The 17843-nt window shown below is 46.1% G+C and overlaps 1 protein-coding gene across 1 annotated transcript in view; it reads right to left on the reverse strand.

The window, feature by feature from the left end:
* Nucleotides 1–17843, reverse strand: part of LOC142376646 (semaphorin-3D) — a 154077-nt gene that overhangs the window by 9305 nt on the left and 126929 nt on the right. Inside the window, exons 12-15 of the mRNA XM_075460087.1 lie at nucleotides 11361–11583; nucleotides 7788–7876; nucleotides 3716–3751; nucleotides 2010–2167 (exon numbers count right to left, since the gene is read on the reverse strand). Of these exons, the coding sequence (XP_075316202.1) occupies nucleotides 2010–2167; nucleotides 3716–3751; nucleotides 7788–7876; nucleotides 11361–11583 (506 nt within the window). The remainder of the gene's footprint in view (nucleotides 1–2009; nucleotides 2168–3715; nucleotides 3752–7787; nucleotides 7877–11360; nucleotides 11584–17843) is intronic.

Here is a 17843-nt window from a genome sequence, read left to right on the forward strand (position 1 = left end):
GAATTCACTCCTTCAGAGCCCGTCGGACTGCTTTCTGTTTCTTTTCCTTCCAGATGAAGTCATCAGACGCTGCGGCGGCTCTGGTTCTGATGGATGTGCACGTTAATGTGAGCGCATAATAAGCTCAGCCCCACAGAAGCTGTTGGGAAAGCAGCTGGGAGTGATGCACTAATGACGGGGCCTCTCCATCTTCTAACGCTCCTGGAGTCTAAATAAAGTTCCTGCGCAGAGTTTTGAATTATTTCCGTCTGGAAATCAGCTTAAAGGCAACAAAAGCTTCATTCTGTGAGTGAAACTGTTCACCTTATTTATTTTATTTAGGAGGACAGTTCCATCCTCATAAAGGAGGAAAAGAAAGGTTCGCTGGTCAGTTTATTTCAGGGTTTTAATTTGCTTTATTTACCGTTTTATTGGAGAATGAGGTCGTCTGCACTGGAAAAAATCTAAATCTTACCAAGTATATTTGTCTCATTGAGTATCTCATTACACTTAATATAAGACACAACTGCCTAACAAGTGGAACAAACTGTCAGTGGAGATTAAACTTTCACCAAATGGAGACATTTTTAAATCCAGGTTAAAGACATTTCTGTTCTCATGTGTCTATGCATGAAATCTGCACGCTATCTTTGAACTTATCTGGACTGTTGCTTGTTTTTAAATTCATTTAAATGATTTTATTTGTTTCTCTTTATATTATTTTATGTATTTTTAATGCTTCTTCCACTCCCTGCTGCAATGCTTTTATTTTATGTGAAGCACTTTGAACTGTTTGTACATGAAATGTGCTATAAATAAATTTGATTTGATTTGATTTGAAATACCATTTCAGCCAGATATAGGGACTTGTTTGAAGACAATACATCTGGAATATCTTGTTAAATGAAAAAGTCTTGAAAACAAATTGTTTTGAGTCACATTTCACATGAAACAGGCTTTTTTTTTACATTTGAAGAGGTTTTTAAGCTAATTTCAAGATCACTTTTAACTCAAAAGTCCTAAATATCACATCTGATATCAAGAAATCTTGACAAGCCGATTTTCACTAGTTCCATTGGCAGATTTTTTTGCTTATTTCAAGCAAAAACGTCTTTTATTTGTTGTTATTTTACTTATTTTTGGAGGGGCATTTTTTCCAGTGTGATGCAGCAGCTCCGGTTGTATTTTATATTTTTTTGTCTTTATTTGCGTCTTCTGGAGCTTTTTCTTTTCACTCGTTTAAATGAGGGCTGCACGGCGGCGTGCTGGTCAAAGAACCGTCACCGGTTCCCGTTGGCCCCGTGATGGACAGGCTCCGCCCCCCGGAGGTAAGTTTAAACGATGAGCTGCTCATGAGATCTGTGTTCCTAACTCTGGAACTTTGTAACGGCTGTTATAAAAGGGAGAAGGCAGCATCTGTCCAGCTGTAAAAAGCTCAGCGGATGCACAGAATGAGCTGAAGAGGAGACGTCTGGGAGCGAGGACGCAGAGGAGGGAAACATGGTGGCAGCAGCTTTGCATTTTCACTTCCTCTCCACAAACAGATCAGATGGCAGACGGAAACCTTTGCACACGCGATGTTCGATGTGAAAAATGCCATTAAAGCAAAACTGAAAGGTTTCTTTGGGTATTTTATCTGTATCGTGGACAGATGTGTGAAAGCAATGTTGGGGAAGAGTTTATGAATAAAATGAATTCTGGTTGTTCAATCTGTGCCACGGGGCATTAAAACCGACTCCAGCACAGAAGCCTTTTTCTGCCTGAGGAGTCGATGACATCATCAACACGTAAAGGTAAAAACAACACGTGGCTGGGCTTTAATTCAGCCTTCTGATCATTTCTATGTTCACAGCTTAGTCCGGTTTCATCCAATCTTTGCTGGACGGCAGGGTTTGGCTCCCAGGAAACAACTTTTAATAGTTTAACACACTGATGTTGGCCTCCATGTTTCAGAAATGTGAGCATGAGAATGAGTCTGAACGTTGCTGTGACCTCGGCTGATGCCCCCCCCCCTCCCTGGGCGGCCCTACCTCTTGCTGGTGGGGAAGTATCTGGAGCAGGTCTGCCCGTCCCAGGCGCAGTAGGGGTCCCGGGCCAGGCAGCACTGGGCGCAGTCGGCCCCGTACAGCTCGCACCTCTGCAGCCCCAGCTGGGCCACGCCGCGCTCGCTGGAGACGTACAGCTGTTGCTGCAGGACAGGAGAGAGTCATGTCTCACAGTCCTTCAGTCCTCCTGACTCCATATTATTCACATCTGCTCATGGTTACCTCTCACTGTGCCATTTAAAACAGAAAGCAATGATTTAAAGGTCTCAGAAACTAATATTTATTCACTAAATGGTGAATGTGAGACATTTTAATATTTAGATTAAACTATCAGCCTGATGTTCAGTTTGATGTTAAAAAGACAGATTTTTATCTTTAAATACTCATTATTAAGTCTTTTGCTCTTTTTTCACTTTTACACATATGTAAACATATGTATATGTTACTTTTGACCATCTTTATTTGTCTTTATTTAGAACTATCAGGATCTCACTGATATGAGGGAATATATCCCATAATGAGGAAACTCACTGGGTTCCGCTGTGGTTCATCTTTTTGGCAACTTAAACTCAACCTTTCAGAGTCTGAACCACAGTTGCTTAAAGGGACAGTTCGCCTCTTCTGACATGAAGCTGTGTAACATCCCATATCAGCAGCATCATTTCTGAACATCTTCTTACCCCCTGCTGCGTCCTGTGAGCAGAGTTCCAGCCTCGTTTTGGTGTTGATGAAGGTAGTCCGGCTAGTTGGCTGGGGTTTAAAAAATAAAGCGTCTTGCTTCTCAGAACAATATGCGTTCAACAGAGTAATACATTTGCATCACAAAATGGTTCTCCAGGAAAAAGTCAGACCTCACAATCTCTTGGCCCTATTTTCTCTCCCTTCGCATCACTGCCTGCTGTCATACAGCTTCATGTCAAAAGAGGCGAACTATCCCTTTAAATGACATTAAATTGTTTGGCAACAGCTCCCTTATTAAAATGTTTGAGGATGTTGACATTGTTTTGGTAATGAATACATTTTCACAGCAAAAGAAGTAATTACAGGGTCTGAACCAGAAGAATTGAGCCTAAACCTAACCACACACACCAGCCTGTGATGTTACCGACACTTACAGTCTTCAAGAGATGAAAACCAAATGCAACATGAAGCTTAATCTAGCAGCCAAACTGCAGTTAAACACAACAACTCAGTGGTTAAAATAATTCTGTTCCTATCCACCAACTTCTGTGCAGACCGAGCAGCAAACAGCGTAACAGGCGCGGCTGTCGGCAGGCGGCAGCAGGCAGTGATACGAAGGGAGAGAAAATAGGCCCAAGAGATTGTGAGCTCTGACTTTTTCCTGGAGAACCATTTTGTGATGCAAATGTATTACTCTGTTGAACGCATATTGTTCTGAGAAGCAAAACGCTTTATTTTTTAAACCCCAGCCAACTAGCCGGACTACCTTCATCAACACCAAAACTCAGCTGGAACTCTGCTCACAGGACGCAGCAGGGGGTAAGAAGATGTTCAGAAATGATGCTGCTGATATGGGATGTTACACAGCTTCAGGTCAGAAGAGGCGAACTGTTCCTTTAATCATTGAAACAGTTTTTACCAAAGAAAGCCAACACCAATAAAGCTTAAAAGGGTTTTCTGATCACATCCAGTCACAGAACTGACAGTTGGACACAGGCTGAAAGACTTACTCTCTTGGTGGACAGCTCCATACTCAGGATGGGACTCTGTGGGAGAAAAAGCAGAACTTTAGCCTGATGTTGGTCTGATTTCACCCTTTTTTCACCGGATTTTACTCCCTCTGCCCCGCTGAGAGCTCAGGTAAAGGTCAGTTTTCACTGTTATTTATTCCTATGTCGGTCCATCTGTCAGGAAAATGTTCATTACAGCCATGAAGTACAACACTGCCATGAATATATTTCTTTGTATGAATTGTATCCCTCACAACTCAACTGAGCATTGTTTTATTTGGAAGAAAATCAGCATATTTTCACTTCCTCTACTCGTTTCTACCATAAAAAAAACACACATTTAACCTGATTTACATCATTTCAAACAAAATGATTGGCTATTTTGATCATTTTCCTGCCTCACTTGTTCCTTTTCTTCTAACTCAGTAGAACTAACTTCATCTATTCATGCTGCCTGAGAGCGATTTCCACATCTTCATCACTGAAGCTGCATTTTTTCACCGTAGCATGAGGTCACCATGACAGCCTGCAGGAAACTATAGGGCTGCAGTGTACGCTCAGAATGTGCACATCTGGGTGCGATAACATCTGTTATTGGAGTGAATATCAACATGTCTTCCAGATGATGGACTCTTTGCCCTCCTGAGGGATCCATACATCTCAGAGGCTGCTGGACATGTTGGGCTATAATTTGGTAAATCAACGTAAAAATGATCATTTTAATGAAAACAGGGATGAAAAGCTGGTTTCTGATCGGGCTGAAAAAACGATGACGCTGACTGAATGAAGTCATGTGACTGAATGTGTGAGAAGATTCTATCTACAATAATAACAGGTGTTTATTATATATTAATTGTTCTTGCCCCAAAGGAACACTTTCACACAAAGCTGGTTTTGTCCTTAATTAAGTTAATTTTTATAGAATTTTCTGTCTATCACCAACTAATTTAATTTGCTTTTTAAAGCAGGATATTAAAGTTTCCTTGTTGTTCATAAAGTATAAATATAAATGTAAATGTATTTTATTTATCCAGCCCTTTACAGACAATCCTTACGGTGTACCAAAGTGATTTACAGCCGGTAATAAATAAAGAGAAGAATAAGTAAAAAAACAAATAAAAACAATAAAAGAACAGATCAAATATATAAATAAAATAAAATAAAATAAAATATCTAAAAGTAAAATCCAGATGACTCATTTCAAGCAGAGGACTTAAATTGCAACTTACGCCTGATATTTTGCAGAAACGTGTTCTACTTTAATCTTTAATTTAATGCATGTTATGGGACATAAATGCACGAATCCAGAGATGATTTCTCTGAGTTAAAGGAGCTAAAGGGAGTTTTCTACACGGGGCTTCACTACAGCAGCTGAAACAGCAAACATGACTTATTTATGATGTTTATCTCAGAGCAGAGGATTGTGTACAGAGATCTGATGGAGCTGCAGATGAGATGTGGAAGTCAGAATCGACTGAAAGCACGTTGTGATTCACTCGGTCCAGCTGCTTTGTCTCCGTCGCCATCAGGCTGTCAGGACAGCGATGAAGAAAGCGTGACGGAGCGATAACATGCAGCCCGACAGAGAGGGAAACATCTGATGTCTTCTTTTCTCATGTAACAGTTTCTGTAACACTGTTCTGTTACACACCGGGTCATGTGACTGAAACCCACCGGTGATTTAGTTCTTCTTGTTACTCCAGTTGGAAACAACTAGTTTCTTATATGTTATATATATGATATGTGACAGCAAACCGTTAGCTAACGTGGCTCATCCTGTCGGGTAACAGCTTTATAATCAGAACTCTGCGGTGTAATTACCACTGAGTTCTGATTGCACTGGTTCAAAGTGTCTGAAACTCGGACACTAAAACAGTGATAAATGTTACTGGAGGGCATTTTACACCAAAAAAAACACTAAAATGGATTTAAATAACTTTCGTCTTTCATGTGAGTAATTCTAACTGTCTAATTATTTAAGTTGTTTCTGTATTCATTGTTTTTTTAAATATATTTTAAATAAAAATCTAAATCTGTAAAGTAACTAAACACTTTTTTTTTATTATTAGAAAAGAATAATAGTGAAAAACAGGCTTTAACGTAAGAAATGTGTCTGCAGAGACCTGCAGGAATGCTGGAATGAGGACTGACGGACAGAAACAGGAACACCAGCTCCAGGAATTCCTCCGAGCAGCATTAAATGCCCCAGCTGACTGATGGGTCGGAGCAGCTCCTGAGATTACAAATCTAATAAGTCTTTTTCGGTCTTCAGAGGGCTTAAAATTACCCCAAAGCTCCATTTTTCTGGCTCACTGACTTGTTTCAGCGTCTCACAAAAGGAGTCATCGACCCCTGACCAGGCTGAGGCGACGGGTCAGATGGGAAGAGGAGGCGGGGGGGCCACAGGAGGAGCAGGATACGCCGGAGGGCCAGAGAAGGTGGGCCGGCTGTCCGCTTAAAGCCAAGCAAACCCGGACGGGGGGAAAGGAGATCTTCTCCTGGCTCAAAGCGAGCCGAACGTCACCAGAAAACAAATAAAACCCGAGTCTGAGGCTGTGTTCCAAACCGCATACTGCATACTGCATACTGCATACTGCATACTGCATACTGCATACTGCATACTACATTCTACATACTGCATACTGCATACTACATACTGCATACTGCATACTGCATACTACATTCTACATACTGCATACTACATACTGCATACTGCATACTGCATACTGCATACTACATTCTACATACTACATACTGCATACTGCATACTGCATACTACATACTGCATACTGCATACTACATACTGCATACTGCATACTACATACTGCATACTACATACTGCATACTGCATACTGCATACTACATTCTACATACTACATACTGCATACTACATACTACATATTACATACTAATCGATCAGACAGTATGCAGAGCGTTTACCCACAATGCATTTCGCTCCTGCCCGAGCCGAAATCAGCCGGCCTGAAGCTGATTTCCCTTAAGCTCTAAACTCTGTAAACTTTAGCAACATTTGAAACATTTTCAGGTGAGAAAGTAGTCGTTTAGATCCCCAACGTGTTGAAAACCTGACAAAATACCGGCTGTTTACCATTTTGTTCCCACGAATTCGGCGCTACTAAAGCTAGCCGCAGTGAGCAACGCACTTCCTGTTATTTTCACAAAATAAAATACCCGTTGCCTTTTATCATAGGGAAAGCCATTAGGATACAATTGGTGCTTTTGTTTTGAAAACAGGAAGTGAACCTACCCTCGTTGTAGCTAGCTTGAAACTGCCGTTTTGACAGGAAATGACGATCGGCGACGTCACGTTACGTTGCATCTTGGGTAGTTTGAGTATGAGTAGTAACCTCATGATGCATACCCAACATTTAGGAGAATCTAGTATGCATCCGGGACCTTCTGCTTACTCAAACTCGCATACTAACTCAGAAAGTTAGTATGAGTAGTAGGAGAAGTATGCGGTTTGGAACACAGTCTGAGTCTGATGGAAATGGGCTCGTTCCTGATTTAATTTCTGTTTGGATGATGCATCCTGTTAGTTTCGCTGTGCTCAGCGTCACGTCTTCATTTATCTTCCACTCTATTTCCATCTTTGCTCTCCATATTTTTGGCATTTGTGTCCTGACGTGTTCCTGCATTTTTCCCCTCATTTATTCTTCCTTTCCTGAGAAATATGTGCCCTGATATCTGCTTTTAAGTTTAAAGTTTTCCAGACAAACATGTCCCATCGGAGCACATCACATGGTGCAGGGCCGCCAGATGGGCACAGCTGATTAGAACCATAAATATCACAAATATGAGTTTGGCTCTGGATTAGAGGCTGAAGTGTTCTGTGGGATAATATGCAGCAGAAAGAACATCATTTCTGAAAGGTTAGCCAAAGACATTCCAGCAGAGAGTCCTGGGCGACGGGCTTTCTGTCCTTGGAACACCTGCAGGAACAGCTGGATCTCACCTGGAACACCTGCAGGAACAGCTGGATCTCACCTGGAACACCTGCAGGAACAGCTGGATCTCACCTGGAACACCTGCAGGAACAGCTGGATCTCACCTGGAACACCGTCAGCTCCTCCAGGATGATCTCCTCTGTCTCCCAGTTGTCTTTAATGACCGACACCGCCTTCACCACTTTCCCGTCGTCTGGAAAACATCAGAGGAGGAAGAAAACTGAGTGATAGCTGAGTGAGAACAGAAGGAAAGGCTCACAGAAAAAACTCTGCATCTAATTCTTTATTGAGGTTTTGAAACCAACAAATAAGAAAGTGTGGAATAAATAATAAAACAGCCTGGTTTCTACTTTACTCCCTTACTGAGAAACAAAGAAAAGGTTCAGGCCCAGTTTATTTTTCTATAAAATACATTTTACCTGTGAAATAGGAACACAAAGCATTAAAAAATAAGTCTGAAAGGTGAATAAACCACTAAGACCTGCATTTATCTTCCCTGTTTGCAGCGTTTCTCCATCAGCTGCTGGAGGCAAAAGCAGATAACATGGGATGCATGGAGGCTGTGGGGGTCTTTTATTGTGGGTGGGGGCAGAAGTAAAAGATAAATGCACAGCAGGGTGAGTTTTACCAGCCCTGAGGGAAGAATAGATGCTGTTCAAAGAGCGCCAGGCTGAACCCTCTCTGCCAAACTTTATGAACACATTGAACCGTCAGCTCATCTGAACCTGGTCCAGATAAGAAAAGAGAAGTTTAAGGTTTATAAAAAGCATAAAAACACGTCAAAACGTTAAACCTTTTTTAAAACAGATGTTTTATCTTTTTAAAGGGTCCACGTTCTTATTTTTGTGAAAAAAATGTGCTGATATATGTGAAATAAACAAAATTATTCAAAAACCCTGTTTTATAATTTATTCTATTATTGTAAAAGTCTGTTTATAACAGGCTTTTATTTTGTAAAAGTCTGTTGCTCACAGGCTTTTATTTTGTAAAAGTCTGTTGCTGACAGGCTTTTATTTTGTAAAAGTCTGTTGCTGACAGGCTTTTATTTTGTAAAAGTCTGTTTCTAACAGGCTTTTATTCTGTAAAAGTCTGTTGCTCACAGGCTTTTATTTTGTAAAAGTCTGCTGCTGTCTGCTGTGGAACAGGAAAAGAAAGTAATCGGCGGATCCACCAAACATGGAGAAGGGTACGGAACTTTTACTCGGCCATTTTCATGTTAAAGTTCTTCCAGACGGCGGAGTCGACAGAACCAAAGTCATCTGTATACACAGCCAAGTTGAATTGTCTTCTCAGCGTAGTAGTTCCAGTCTAAAATATCACTTAAAGGCAAAACACACAACTGATAGCAGCAAGTCATTCAAGGAAACAGACAGTGGAGCGAGGCTTCTACATAAAAACTACAGAAAGATGCTGATGTTAAAAGTGTGTTTGCACAACAAATGTTATGGCACTTTCATTCATATGGCAGCACATTTAAAATAAAGCTAAATGCTAAAAGCTATACGCTACTTTTGGATTCATTTTTGGATTCTGCGTACAAATGCGATTAATCGTGATTAATCAGGGAAATCATGTGATTAATTAGATTAAACATTTTAATCGTTGCCCAGCCCTAATTATTGGTAATAAATCAGCCAGAACACTTTTATTCTCATTTTTCATAGATTTTTTTCAGCTTCATTGACAAAAGACGAGCTTAAAACTACACGAGCCACTCAGTGAGAGCTCAAAGTAAACTGCAGAACTTATAATAAAGCACGTTGATGCGAGCGATGCTATCTGATACATCTCAAACGGACAGTGCAGGAAATATATGTGGAAACATTCTTCAATGTGAAATGTGAACAGTTGAAAGAGCAGCAGGAACATCAGTCATGCAGGTGCAGCTGATGGGGGGATGAAAGATGCTGGAGAGGAATCCACTTAGAGGGGATATATGGAGCAGTGGGCGCACCTCTGGCCCCTCGACCTGTCACCAGCAGTTAAATTACCCCCATCATTAATCACACCCGGGATCATAGAAACGTCTCAAACACACACCAAGTTACTGCAGCTGGACCAAAAGCTGAACTCACCTCTACAAATACAGATTAATGAGACTCTGACACACTCAGGAGCTCATTCACTCTGTCATGAAGACACTCTTCAGGGTTCATAATGAAAAGATAAGCAAAGGGACGATGTTTACAGACAACAAGTGAGTAAACGAACCACTTATTTCATCATTCATTCATCCTCAAAGACCGAGAAGAGCCAGAATTCTTCCTGTCATTTTGTCTTTGTAAAAGAAATCGATCTGAAACAGATCTGCTCCTCCCGGCTCTCACCTGTGCCCAGGTGCAGGACATCATGAGGTCTGTCTGCAGCATCCACAGTAAAACTGGTAAAACTCAGCAAAACTGGTAAAACTCAGTAAAACTGGTAAAACTCAGCAAAACTGGTAAAACTCAGTAAAACTGGTAAAACTCAGCAAAACTGGTAAAACTCAGCAAAACTGGTAAAACTCAGTAAAACTGGTAAAACAGTAGCCTGGCTGACGCGTCCACAATCTCGATGAGATGGTGGTCTGGGAACTAGGTGTGCATTTTCTCGTATTTGGTTTACGAATGCCTAGAGCCGTTCATTGGGCGCTACGAATGTCTATCAAATGGCGTCAGGTTCTTCCCATGCTGCTTTGCGCGCGATTCATAGCCAATTGTATCACTTATACCAGATGTCGACAGAAATTCGACGAGGAAGAAGAAGAAAAAAAAGTAAAATAAAAGTAAACCTGCGCTCTAAGCTACTTAAAGTGATGGTTCGCAGTAGATTCACCCTAGGGTCATTTGAACCGTGACATCCAGCCAAGTTTTTCCGATCTTGGCTGAACATCAGCCGAGTTACTGAGTTATCCCGAATAGCTTAGTACAAGCGCTAATGGACCCTGGCAGTATCCCCAAAAAACAACAAAGTATATGCTATATTCTACATGAATTTTTATGAATTTTTATGTTGTAGAGTTGTGAATTTATTATATCAATGGAGAAATTGAGCAGCCTTGCTTTGTTGTCTACAGTAGTAGATCAACCCTCATCTTACTTTGAAGCTCCCAGCTCCAGAAGTGACGTCGACGCAGCTTTAGCAGCAGAAAAGCTATCAGGCTTGTGTTGATAATAATAAACTCCCGGACTATGTACAAACTTCCAAATGCATTGTTTTGTGAGTACAGACCATATTTGTACTACTGTAGAAGTTTGGTGTCATGGCATGTGATTTTAGTGTGGTAATTTTGGAGATACTGCCAGGTTCCATTAGCGCTTGTACGAAGCTATTCGGGATAACTCAGTAACTCAGCTGATGTTCAGCCAATATCGGAAAAACTTCGGGTGGGCTACTTGGCTGGATGTCACGGTTCAAATGACCCCAGGGTGAATCTACTCCGAAACACTTTCTAAGGCTGCATCGAACGGTAACGTTGTGTCCGCTGCCATGTTGGATTAACACTCTACAAGCTTCGGTGTAGCGCATAGACGTCGTCATCGTCTTGCTGCCCCCCCCGTTCTGTGATTGGTTCCCTAACACAGGCAAAAATAAGGGCGGCGGTTTCCAGGCTGACTTTGCAGTGAGAATGAAATCGAGCGCAAAGCAGCATGGGAATTCCCAGGCTAGTAAAACTCAGTAAAACTCAGAAATCTCACCTGTGCCCAGGTGCAGGACATCATAAGGTCCGTCCTCGGCCTCCACTCGGTCCACCACAACCTTCTTCAGCATGTAGGGCGAGTTGACTCGGGTTAGGATGGGTCTGCCCCCCAGGGGCAGGACGGGCTCCCACATCAGCTGGTGCTGCCGCATGAAGCTCACCACCTCGTCTGGGAAGTCCTTGGTCGACTTGTGCAGAGCGTCGTAGGTCTCGCTGGGACACTGGAGACAGGATGGAGCAGAGCTTTAGTAAAACTTACAGTAAAAACAGTAAAACTTTCAGTAAAACAACAATCCACCATTAAAGAGTTAATAAAAAAGGTTGGCTGCATGCTAATGGTTGTAATTCAGTGGAAGAAGTCGTTGTTCTAACCTTAAAACAAAAAAACAACAGCTGTGGTGGACATCCACAGCAGGAAAACTCTGCTAAAGGAATCACTTTCATGTGTGAATATGAGGAAAGATGCTGGTTTGTCACTTTTTCTTATTCTTTACGGGGTCAGACACGATTTGCACAGTTGTGTCCGTTCCCCATAATGTGTACAAAGACAAAAACGACCAAAAATTAGCATAAATACTTATTTACGTTTTCTAAATATGAATCAAAGCCTGGCGAGGAAGAGCCAGGAGGGTCAAACGTTTTGTTATACGACTATTAGTGAAGAGCTTTATATTGTTATTTACTGCGATGACCAAACATTTTACCTCAGAATAAATGATCTATGAAAACAGATAAACTCAAACTAAAACTCAGAGTAAAATTCTCAGTAAAAAACTCAGAGTAAAACTGGTAAAAGAGGATTTTTGTGGGCTCTCAGGAAATCGAAGACGGGAAATTAAAGAAAGGCGAGTTGGTTTTGACGAATGGATTTCATGTGGTGTCAAACCTGCTGATCTGTGGGGAAGGTCATGTGTTCTCCGTGAGGAAACACGAGGAAGATGGAGAGCAGGAGAGATGCTGAGGAGATGCATTAACTTTGGGAAAGCAGGAGTCCACAGTATGGAAGCCATTACTGATCAGAAGGTTACGACCACAGCCAGGCGCGTCATTTCCGCCGGGGACGGTTGGGACGCGTCCCCGGCACTTTGTCTGACGAGCAGATTTGTCCCCACCACTTTAAAAAAGTAGAGAAAGTGCAAACGCCGCTTTTGGATTGGTCTGCAGTCTGTTACAGTAACGAGCGATGAAAGACGTCGCTGGTGTTGCAGGTGAAGATTCGTCAGTGTTTATGATGCATACCAGGTGAGATAGACAATGAATGAAAACTTATTTCACAGAGGGGTTGCTGCTCGTTCACTCTTGCCCGTCGTTTCATAGCCTGGCAATGTTTGAAAACTTTGTCAGGGCGAGGGCTGCTTGTAGCCAGGCTACGTCTCCTGATGCGCTCTTGCTTGGTCGAGGTTTGTCTGAGATTTGTTGGTGTGTCAAGGGCTGCGCAATAACCGAACTCGTGCCTTGTACTAAAATGCGGATTTTGAGATACGAATAGGGCCTACTCTTAAGTTTGTCCCAACCCAGGATGTTTCCGACGGCCTAAACAAGACCGCACAGATGGCTTTTAACTTTTAATATGGGGACAATATCGCGTCAATACGCATCATCTAATGCAATGCCTATTATTTATCATGAAACCTCAATTCGGAAGTAATGGGCCTAGCTTGTACCCAGCACTTCTGAAATCAAACTGACGCCCATGACCACAGCATCTCAAACCCAGGATTCAGCCTCCCTCAGAGGGCCGAGGCCTCCAGCTCACCTCCCTGCTATCACACCCAGGATTCAGCCTCCCTCAGAGGGCTGAGGCCTCCAGCTCACCTCCCTGCTATCACACCCAGGATTCAGCCTCCCTCAGAGGGCTGGGGCCTCCAGCTCACCTCCCTGCTATCAGACCCAGGATTCAGCCACCCTCAGAGGGCTGGGGCCTCCAGCTCACCTCCCTGCTATCACACCCAGGATTCAGCCTCCCTCAGAGGGCTGAGGCCTCCAGCTCACCTCCCTGCTATCACACCCAGGATTCAGCCTCCCTCAGAGGGCTGAGGCCTCCAGCTCACCTCCCTGCTATCACACCCAGGATTCAGCCTCCCTCAGAGGGCCGAGGCCTCCAGCTCACCTCCCTGCTATCACACCCAGGATTCAGCCTCCCTCAGAGGGCTGAGGCCTCCAGCTCACCTCCCTGCTATCACACCCAGGATTCAGCCTCCCTCAGAGGGCTGAGGCCTCCAGCTCACCTCCCTGCTATCACACCCAGGATTCAGCCTCCCTCAGAGGGCCGAGGCCTCCAGCTCACCTCCCTGCTATCACACCCAGGATTCAGCCTCCCTCAGAGGGCTGAGGCCTCCAGCGAGCAGAGAGAAATAAGACTCGAACCTCGGCCTGACGAGCTGAAGAGTCCCGAAGGAGTCGGCAGCTCAGGAGTTAAATCACCAGAGGTCGAACCTCTCGATGCTTCATCATTTTCGTTACAGATGTTTGGAGTCTGACCTCACAGGAAGTTCTTCATTCATCAAACAAACAGCAAAGACTGATGGGTCCTGAGCTCTCAGGTGGCAGTTTAAGAAAATAAAAGTGGAATCTCCTCGAGGAGCTGGTTCACCAAAGTTAGTTTGGTTCCTCCACGTTGGCACAAAACTACTCCGTCCTCCTGCATCCTGAAAGTGGCAAAAGTTTCCTTTCCTTTTGCCGTCATCACTACGGAAGCCCAGAGCGGACGTGGTACGTATAAACTTTTTTTCTGATGGTTTTCTCCAGATATCGAGTTAATTTACCGATGGTTTTCGAGGCCACTTTTTCTCCCCAGTCCGCCCCTGTTTATATGTGTTTATATGTGTTTATATGTATTTCTGGTAAAGCTTTTTACCCATTGTTACCCCCCTTTCATTGAAAACTGAATAAAGTAGCCTATGAATCAGACATGGAATGTGGAGAACCGGTTCCCAGTGTTTCAATTCCTTGGAATCGTTTTGGCGATTTTGCAAACGATTCCCTTATCGATTCCAGCGGGCGCGAATGACGTCACCACGCAGCTTTGCGTGGCGAGTCCAGCGCAGCCAGCAGCCAGCAGTAAACATGGCGCCCAAGCGGTACAAACGCTCGAAAGTTTGATTACACATCCCTAAAAAACACGCCAACAGGGCAACTTGCAAAGTGAATATTTCACCAAAGGGAGGAAATACTACCAACATGCAATAACTATGAATGAATGATTAACGTTGGTGAATCTGAACCCAGCAACGTTAGCAACGTTAGCAACGTTAGCAACGTTAGCATGTCCTCGGCTAACACTGCAGGTAACTAACTAACTAACTAACTAACTAACAAACACTGCCTATGATGTTAGCAGCATTTGCCTGATTGTAAAAGCTGCTGTTAGTAACGGTTAAGGTTAAATGAATGCCTTCTCAGGCATTACATTTAGATGAAATCATGAGAGACAGAGCCTGACTGGCTCAGAGCCAGAGGCTGGTGGTACTACCCCCAGTTCACCTCTACCTCCAGCTTCTCCTTTCACCAGAGCAGGAAGAGTTAAATTACCCAGGCCATGATAGACCAATGTGGGCCTCACCGTTGTTGGGTTTGTGAGGTCATGACTCGTGTTACTTCTAAACTAAACAAAGTTGATGCTAATCGACCGGTTTGTTGTCCTTTTTCTCCAAATGAGAATCGACAAGGGAACCGATAAAGAACCGAATCGTTAAGCAGAATCGAAAATGGAATTGGAATCGTAAAAATCTTATCAATTCCCATCCCTAGTACCGATGGGCACAAATTGTGCAATTTTTCTGTGACCCGGCCCTGAAAGTGTGGGACGATTATGTTTATCGGGCTGTTCGACGCTCTGCCGGAACAACATGAACAGAACGGCGCCGCAGAACAAACTAACAGCGTTTCAGGTGGTTTGAACAGATATGAAGAAAGTGCAGGTGTCCTGCAGCCCCCAAACTCCCCCAGTACTCCCCCAAACTCCCCCATTACTCCCCCTAACTCCCCCTAACTCCCCATATCTCCTCACTTCTTTCATGACACGTCTGACAGAAGGTTGCATCATGAATCTGCTGATCCGTGATTAACGGGACTGTTAGTCACCGGTAAGGCGGGGGATGGTTTGAGCTCCTTATTTAACCTCAGCGTAGCCAACAGGGAATGGAAACCGTCCGATGGTTTCTCAGAGGCCATTCGGGCTCCTCATGTAATCCTAACCCGACCCCACGATGCTGAGACCGGGCCTCCGGGGAGCCCGAACATCTGCTGTTATTATGACTGATGGCAGGGCTGCTCCCCGGTGGGACTCAGTGATGGATGAGAATCTGAGCATCTGAAGAACATTTCAAACCTTTTTAAACCTTTAAACAGGACTGTGTGTGTCATCTTTTCATTAGAGCGACTCCTGCCTCCTGTAAGATGGTGGAGCCCCGGCCTAAAGGAGCCCCGGCCTATAGGAGCCCCGGCCTATAGGAGCCCCGGCCTATAGGAGCCCCGGCCTAAAGGAGCCCCGGCCTATAGGAGCCCCGGCCTAAAGGAGCCCCGGCCTATAGGAGCCCCGGCCTATAGGAGCTCCGGCCTATAGGAGCTCCGGCCTATAGGAGCTCCGGCCTATAGGAGCCCCGGCCTATAGGAGCCCCGGCCTAAAGGAGCTCCGGCCTAAAGGAGCCCCGGCCTATAGGAGCCCCGGCCTAAAGGAGCCCCGGCTTATAGGAGCCCCGGCCTATAGGAGCCCCGGCCTAAAGGAGCCCCGGCCTATAGGAGCCCCGGCCTAAAGGAGCCCCGGCTTATAGGAGCTCCGGCCTATAGGAGCCCCGGCCTATAGGAGCCCCGGCCTAAAGGAGCCCCGGCTTATAGGAGCTCCGGCCTATAGGAGCCCCGGCCTATAGGAGCCCCGGCCTATAGGAGCCCCGGCCTAAAGGAGCCCCGGCCTATAGGAGCCCCGGCCTATAGGAGCCCCGGCCTATAGGAGCTCCGGCATATAGGAGCCCCAGCCTAAAGGAGCCCCGGCCTATAGGAGCCCCGGCCTATAGGAGCCCCGGCCTATAGGAGCCCCGGCCTATAGGAGCCCCGGCCTAAAGGAGCCCCGGCCTATAGGAGCCCCGGCCTATAGGAGCTCCGGCATATAGGAGCCCCGGCCTATAGGAGCCCCGGCCTAAAGGAGCCCCGGCCTATAGGAGCCCCGGCCTATAGGAGCTCCGGCCTATAGGAGCTCCGGCCTATAGGAGCTCCGGCCTATAGGAGCCCCGGCCTATAGGAGCCCCGGCCTAAAGGAGCTCCGGCCTAAAGGAGCCCCGGCCTATAGGAGCCCCGGCCTAAAGGAGCCCCGGCCTAAAGGAGCCCCGGCCTAAAGGAGCCCCGGCCTATAGGAGCCCCGGCCTATAGGAGCCCCGGCCTATAGGAGCCCCGGCCTAAAGGAGCCCCGGCCTATAGGAGCCCCGGCCTATAGGAGCCCCGGCCTATAGGAGCTCCGGCATATAGGAGCCCCAGCCTAAAGGAGCCCCGGCCTATAGGAGCCCCGGCCTATAGGAGCCCCGGCCTATAGGAGCCCCGGCCTAAAGGAGCCCCGGCCTATAGGAGCCCCGGCCTATAGGAGCTCCGGCATATAGGAGCCCCGGCCTATAGGAGCCCCGGCCTATAGGAGCCCCGGCCTAAAGGAGCCCCGGCCTAAAGGAGCCCCGGCCTATAGGAGCCCCAGCCTAAAGGAGCCCCGGCCTATAGGAGCCCCGGCCTATAGGAGCCCCGGCCTATAGGAGCCCCGGCCTATAGGAGCCCCGGCCTAAAGGAGCCCCGGCCTATAGGAGCCCCGGCCTATAGGAGCCCCGGCCTATAGGAGCCCCGGCCTATAGGAGACCCGGCCTATAGGAGCCCCGGCCTAAAGGAGCTCCGGCCTATAGGAGCCCCGGCCTATAGGAGCCCCGGCCTATAGGAGCCCCGGCCTATAGGAGCCCCGGCCTAAAGGAGCTCCGGCCTATAGGAGCCCCGGCCTAAAGGAGCCCCGGCCTATAGGAGCCCCGGCCTAAAGGAGCCCCGGCCTATAGGAGCTCCGGCCTATAGGAGCCCGGCCTATAGGAGCCCCGGCCTAAAGGAGCCCCGGCCTAAAGGAGCCCCGGCCTATAGGAGCCCCGGCCTAAAGGAGCCCCGGCCTAAAGGAGCCCCGGCCTATAGGAGCCCCGGCCTAAAGGAGCTCCGGCCTATAGGAGCCCCGGCCTATAGGAGCCCCGGCCTATAGGAGTCCCGGCCTATAGGAGCCCCGGCTTATAGGAGCCCCGGCCTAAAGGAGCTCCGGCCTATAGGAGCCCCGGCCTATAGGAGCCCCGGCCTATAGGAGCCCCGGCCTATAGGAGCCCCGGCCTATAGGAGCCCCGGCCTAAAGGAGCTCCGGCCTATAGGAGCCCCGGCCTAAAGGAGCCCCGGCCTAAAGGAGCCCCGGCCTATAGGAGCCCCGGCCTATAGGAGCTCCGGCCTATAGGAGCCCGGCCTATAGGAGCCCCGGCCTAAA

Source organism: Odontesthes bonariensis, chromosome 3 (assembly GCF_027942865.1).
Source record: "Odontesthes bonariensis isolate fOdoBon6 chromosome 3, fOdoBon6.hap1, whole genome shotgun sequence".
Taxonomy (NCBI): Eukaryota; Metazoa; Chordata; class Actinopteri; order Atheriniformes; family Atherinopsidae; genus Odontesthes; species Odontesthes bonariensis.